We start from the raw sequence: 6,284 nt of genomic DNA, 5'->3' as shown, positions 1-6,284 counted from the left end.
AGAAAAGCTGACTGACCTTTAACCAGATTCCTTCACTATTAAAAAGAATGAATGTATGAGTGTGCATTCGGCCGCCCCATCCCTTACTCTCTGTCTGCCTCTCCCACTGCAGCCCACTATCATCACTGGGAGTCAGTCTCTATGACAACGTAGTGCAGGCGGGGTTTGCCAGCTGGAGGCAGAGTCAGTCCGTCCTCAGTGTGTATCGCCGCTCCAAACCTCCACACTGCATCACGCCCTGAGTGGAATGGAAGAAAAGGACAATAAAGAAAATGTACGTAGCTTTCGTTTTCCCCCCGTTCTTTTAAGCAGCTCGTGCATTGTGACATATCTGCATGCAACAGTATTATTTGAATTAGGGCACGCGGTAGATATACAAATATAGTTTGTGCAGCTGAGTCACTGACTGTTTAAATCCGGGATCAATAAAGCTATTGTTCCGGCCGGTGCAACAGACTGCAACTGACCGCAGATTAAGACATCAGCACGGAGCAGGGATTAGGAGACAGCTTTTATACACATGTATCCTCAGAATAATAAACTCAAGGAGACTCAGGAGAAAAAAGAGCTGTCTTTTGTATCGCTATAGGCCTCATCTGGCTCATCTCTATTGTTTCACAGGGGGAGTATATCGGAGAGATAAAAGGTGGGCTGCGGCCTTCAATGAAACTGGTTGTGATGGGAATTGTTGACAAAAAAGCCAAGAGGTTAGTGCACACCTGTTTTCATTTTAAGCGTCTAAATGTAGGGGGGAGTGATTACATTACTATTAAGCTACTGTTGCGCACATTTCAGGATTACCAATGAAATTTTAGAGGGAAAGATGCTCATTTAAAGCAGCTGATGTCTGCAAGTGCTTATGCCAGTCAGCTAGTTCCTGTTTTGGGAATGTCTTGGCAGTGCCAATGCATTTCCTAATTAGGGTTAGTCTGTGAAATGTGCGTGGGAGAGGAGCAAATCCCATGAAATCTAAAGAGTCACTGGAATTTCTTTTGGTTGATAACATCGGCTAGCTATTTTTCCTTAGTAATTTAATAGCCTGAGTGCAATAAGAATTAAAATAAATAGGACAGATTTTACAGTAAGATTGAGCACAAAATAAACTGTGACAGACTTTTTTTTAATAAGATTTTTTTAAAAAGTTATTTTTGGTCAAAGTATCTTTAAAGAGTTTGAGGCCAAATGCTGTTAAGTTACATCTTTGTTGTCCATTTAAGGCTATAGATTTTCTAAGCTTCCCTTGTGGATTTATCCAAACAAAGTGCTAATACACTGCGTCCTGATAATAAATACCTCATCATCATCATCATAAAAAAAAATACTGATGCCACACACACACTTACTTTATTATGCTGGTTCTGAGAGAGTATGGAAATAGATTTAAAATGCTGAAGGCAAAATTTAAATTGTCACTGACGCAAAATTTTGTTTTTTCCACACGAAAAAACTGATTTGACTCAAATCTATAATTTAGAAAACATACAGTCTCCTGCAGGGATTAACTAGCATGCCTTTTGCCTGTTTTCTAGATAGTCACTATGTTCTGAAATGGTCTAACACTAATCAATACACTATGTAATTCAGGAGTGGGGACTTATTTTTCCCAATGGATCACATGAAATTGTGACTAGCTAATACTATTTTTTCTGTTTATGAGCTAGTGGTGCCAGTCTCTGCAACAATCTCAGTTTCTTATGTGGCCCCTTGGGGAAATGAATTGCCCACTCCAGATGTAATTTGCTATTCAGTTATCTCCTTCTTACCTTGTTGACTAATACAACTAATTGTAACAGAGACCAGAGGATGTCACTGTTCTGCTGATGACTGAACTACTTCCTTTAGAAGAAAAGATGACAGAAAATCTGTCACTCCTATCTTTAAACATTGTCTTTGTTTATGTCTGATTTGGCTTTCTGCAGCATTGAGGTGACTCTTTCCACTAAGCCACAGGAAGAGGAAACCGAGGGTGATGTGGGTCTACAGTTAAAAGTCAACTTTAGAGATAAGGCCGTCCAAAGAAATGCGCGTTTGGACGGAAAATGGGGCTCTTCTGAAAATACCCTCTCCTTCTTTCCCTTTGCACCTGGAGAATCCTTCAAGGTAAAGGTCAAAGAAAAGATTGTTGGGACAAAATTAAGGAAGGTGCTGGACAAGCACAATATTATTGATAACTTTCAATCTGATTTTAGAAAGTTAAACTCAATGGAAACAGCTTTCCTGAAAGTCTTTTGATGGCTACAGATGAAGTGATTGCTCAGTCGTTGTTTTGCTGGACTTTAGCTCAATTGCCATTGAAACAACTGATACTAATTCATCAGTTAAGCCACATGGTGGGGAACTCCAGCCCTGTCTTGGAGTGGTTCACATCACTTTGGGTCACAGCTGGAAATTTTGGTCTGATGTGGCTGCATTTTCATATGGCGTTCCACAAGGATCCTGTTTAAGTCCCTTATTATTTTCAATTTTTATTAGTTCTTTTAACCCCATTTTTTTCATCATCTGTATGAAGATGACATTCAACTGTACCTCTCTTTTAAAGCTTGGATAAGCTATCCATTTTAACTGACCGTCCTAATGCTATGAATAGTTTGATGGCAAGTAATCTTTAGCGAGTTAGCACAGGAAAGAGACAGAGTGTCTAATTCTTGCTTTGGAGAGCGTTTTCCCCAAATTAGAGAATGTCTGGGTTCTATCCACTGCAAAGCTAATCCACAAAATCTTGCGTTCATTTTTGAAAAATTGCTAAACTCAGGACCATTGGCTAAAAATGTGAACTGGAAAATCTTGTTCATGAGCTCACCTCCTCCCACTTGGATTATTGTAATGCTCTATTTTCTTGTGTGTCTAAAGCATCTATTAATCACCTCCAATCTGTCCAAGATGCTGCCGCTCACACTCATAAATTCTCTAATATTTCCCTATTCCTAAGGTGTCTACAATGACTTCCGATTAGGTTTAGATATCAGTTTAAAATCTTGATTCTTACTATTATGACTTTACAAAGTGAGACCCCCCACTCACATCAATCTACTCCATCCATATTCTCCAAACTGGAGACCCACAGATGAGGTCTTCCCGTCATCTGAAAACTAAGGGAGATTGTGCATTCCAAACCTTAGCACCAAAACTGTGGAAAAGCCTAGCTTTCTCTGCCCCTGCTACCTTGTGGCACCTTTTTTTATAAAAAAGAAAAAGAAAAGAAAAGCTGAAAATACATCCATTCAGACAAGCAGAGTAATGTTTCTTTGTTTTGTATTGTTTCACTTGATTCAGGTGTCTTTATTTGACCTTGTTTTTGATACCCTTATAAAGTACTCCGTGGCAGCTTCTTGTCTTAAAAACTGCTATATAAATTAACTTTACTTACTAGGTACCTTTATAATCTCTGGATTAAGATTTCAAGAGTTCAATAAGCTTCAACGCTACAATGTTAAATGTTGTCTAAGTTTAGTCTGTAAAACAGCATCCATGTATTTCATACTGCTGCACCCAAAGGTGAGAGTGAAACATGGTTCACATGTTTACACAGTTTTTTCTTTCTTTTTTTTTAACTTGTTGCCATAACAACACTGAATCTTGTAGTAGTGTGTATGATCTGGCAGTTACTTTTACCTTCATTTTGCATAGTCAGCATTTAAAGCTGTATTATAGCTGTTTGTTTTGCTGCCTCAGTAACAAGTTACTGTTTGCCACTGTTTCCCCAGCATGAGAGAGTGCAAGAGGGGATATGACTGATAGAAAGAAATGCCAGTTATGCTTCTGCTCTGAATTTTCTGCATCATAAAACATTTACAAAAGATGTTTGTGCAAGACTTTGAGTCATGATGCATGGTTGTAAAAATGAATGGGAACTGGATGCTAAAGCCAAAAATGGCAACTGTTCACTTGAATAATAATAATAAAAAAAAAATTCTAGCTTCCAGGTTTGCTCATGTTGGTGACTTATAAAAAAATACTCCGTGGGCCGCAGGGCATTTTTCCATTGCAATATTGGATATAGGCTGAATAGGATGGATATTTTTAGAATAATTGGATTGTGGATGGCCTCTAATCTGGTCATGGAGAGGTGTTATATATTTGTAAAAAGCTATATATCTGTAAAAGCTTAAAAACCAAACACGTTTGCAGTTGAAGGTATTGTAACAACAGTTTTCCACACAGTGTCTAATGGGATTTCCCCCCTGTAATATAATGAACGGCAGCTGGAAAAAAATGTCTACAACTGATCCAGCTTCCTAATCCATCAGTGGTTGTTACATCCAGGGGTCTTCCTCAGTCCTGCCTTTGCTTACTGTTTCTTGGCACATTACTGCTACCAGCTGTCAGTACAAAAAGAAGTAACCATCATGTGGCTGCATGCTTGTGCATACAAGATGTACAAGGCAAAATAGGCCCTACTAACAAAAAGAATTCTCTGCCTTGCAGATAAAGGCTGATAGCGCTAGTGAGTTTAAGTTATAATAAATAGATTTAAATGTATTAATCATCTTAGAGTCATATTAGCAGATGTCATTTTCTGTGAATGGTATTTCTCTTATTATTTTCTCTGATGCAGCATTAGTTTGTGGTTCAGGCTCTAGCAGTTTGTTTTTTCACATAAACCTACATGTAAAAACTAACTTTGACTGAATCTATATTTTCTTAGATGGAGATCGTTTGTGAACACCAGCAGTTTCGTATTTTGGTGGATGGGCAGCCTCTGTGCGGCTTCACTCACCGCCTCTCCCAGCTCGCCTCCCTCACAGCCTTAAGAGTTTTTGGCGATCTACAGCTTACCAAGGTGGCCTAACTCCAGCACCTCATACGCAGACACCTAACATGAGGATGTCCTGGGACAGTATACTATACAATAAATAAGATTAGAATAGACTACTACTTTCTGAGTGCATAAATTTCCCCATGAGGGGAATGTTGTGTTTCCAATTTCAGACAAAGTTACACCTGCCTCGTAATCACGTGTTAAGACAAAGTGCCTTCACTAAGATTACCTGTTTGGAGACTTGAAGCTCTTGACTGAATGTACGAGTCATCGATCTCTCAAGTCAAATGAGGAATGTGATTTTAACTAAAGTGAATTAAGTTATAAAAAATGCGATCTGAGCTCTACTATTTTTCCTGAACAAACATTTGTACAAACATGATGTGTTACATCAAAAATGAAGTTTTTGTGATCTAAGAAAAAGAGATTTCAGGCATTTTGTCTTTGATTTCTCTGGGGTTAACCTTTGAAAGCACTTATGTTTACGAGCGCCCGCATCAAGGTGAATGTTTCTGAAACTGAATACCTAACAAAGATTGTCATTCTGTGCCAACGAAGTACTGTAACAGGAATAATAATGTAAAACAAAAAAAGTTACCCTCCATTACTGCATGCTAGTGTGACAGTGTGCTTGTGTCTTGATCAAACACAATGGTGGATGGATGTGAGTCTGTCAAACCTTCAGTTTGAAATCACCCGACAGTTTGTGTGCTTCATTTACAACTAGCACTTTTTATGTGAATGTCTCATAATGACTTTAATTCATTGCAATAAATCAAATTTGTTGTTATGTTTTTGATGTCTGGATTTTTTCCAAAACACAGCATCATCTATACAGCTTCATATATAGTATTCCTGTGGAAACTGCATCATAATTGCTGTGAAAACAAGCATTAAAACACCGCCACCTCAGCTTGAGTCATTCAAATAATGGCTCGAGTCAGCTTGCTGAGTGGGAGTGTCTGTCTATGATTCCTGGGAGTGTCTCATGCATGCACCTCTTGAGGCTTTTCTAGTCTGTACTTGTATTAAACTTCCCCTTGATGTCATACCCTTTACTTAAGAAAAAGCACCATTGAAAAACAGGCTCACTATTTAGGGATTGCCAGATTAGATTTATGACTTTTTAAGAAAATTTGGCACAACATAGAATGTAATTTAACGCCAATTACACGCTCATGTGGGCCTTCGCATGAAGCTATAGCTAAAACCAGTTATAATGATGTCCTCTATAACTGTTTCCGAGCAGTATGTTACTATTAAGTTGTGCACCTGGACAAACTGTAAGAATAAAGGACAGGGTTTCCAATGAAAAGGACTGATTAGTCACCTTTTTGATAAAATACACACCTTTGATACAATAAACCTCCACTACACCGGCAGTAACTGTGATTCATACAGGTCTTATGGTGCTGATAGAAAATGATTAAACAGGCTCTGTAAGCACCATGCACTTGCACGTGCTTTTAGTTTCTTGTATGTATATAACTCTCTCCAACAGTATGTGCTTTTTATATGTAGTTTA

At 38.4% G+C, this 6,284-nt stretch overlaps 1 protein-coding gene across 1 annotated transcript; it reads left to right on the top strand.

Annotated features, from left to right (window-relative positions):
- Positions 1-126: 126 nt before the first annotated feature.
- Positions 127-5,553, top strand: si:ch211-10a23.2 (Galectin-related protein A-like). The gene is made up of 4 exons (XM_005934033.3): positions 127-274; positions 622-707; positions 1,920-2,100; positions 4,646-5,553. Exons 1-4 carry the CDS (start codon positions 248-250, stop codon positions 4,787-4,789), a joined length of 438 nt encoding a protein of 145 aa, XP_005934095.1. The 5' UTR covers positions 127-247; the 3' UTR covers positions 4,790-5,553.
- Positions 5,554-6,284: the final 731 nt, after the last annotated feature.

Source organism: Haplochromis burtoni, unplaced genomic scaffold, assembly GCF_018398535.1.
Source record: "Haplochromis burtoni strain Fernald_Lab_line unplaced genomic scaffold, NCSU_Asbu1 Contig_176, whole genome shotgun sequence".
NCBI classification, from domain to species: Eukaryota; Metazoa; Chordata; class Actinopteri; order Cichliformes; family Cichlidae; genus Haplochromis; species Haplochromis burtoni.
This window is presented reverse-complemented; position numbering and strand designations above follow the sequence as displayed.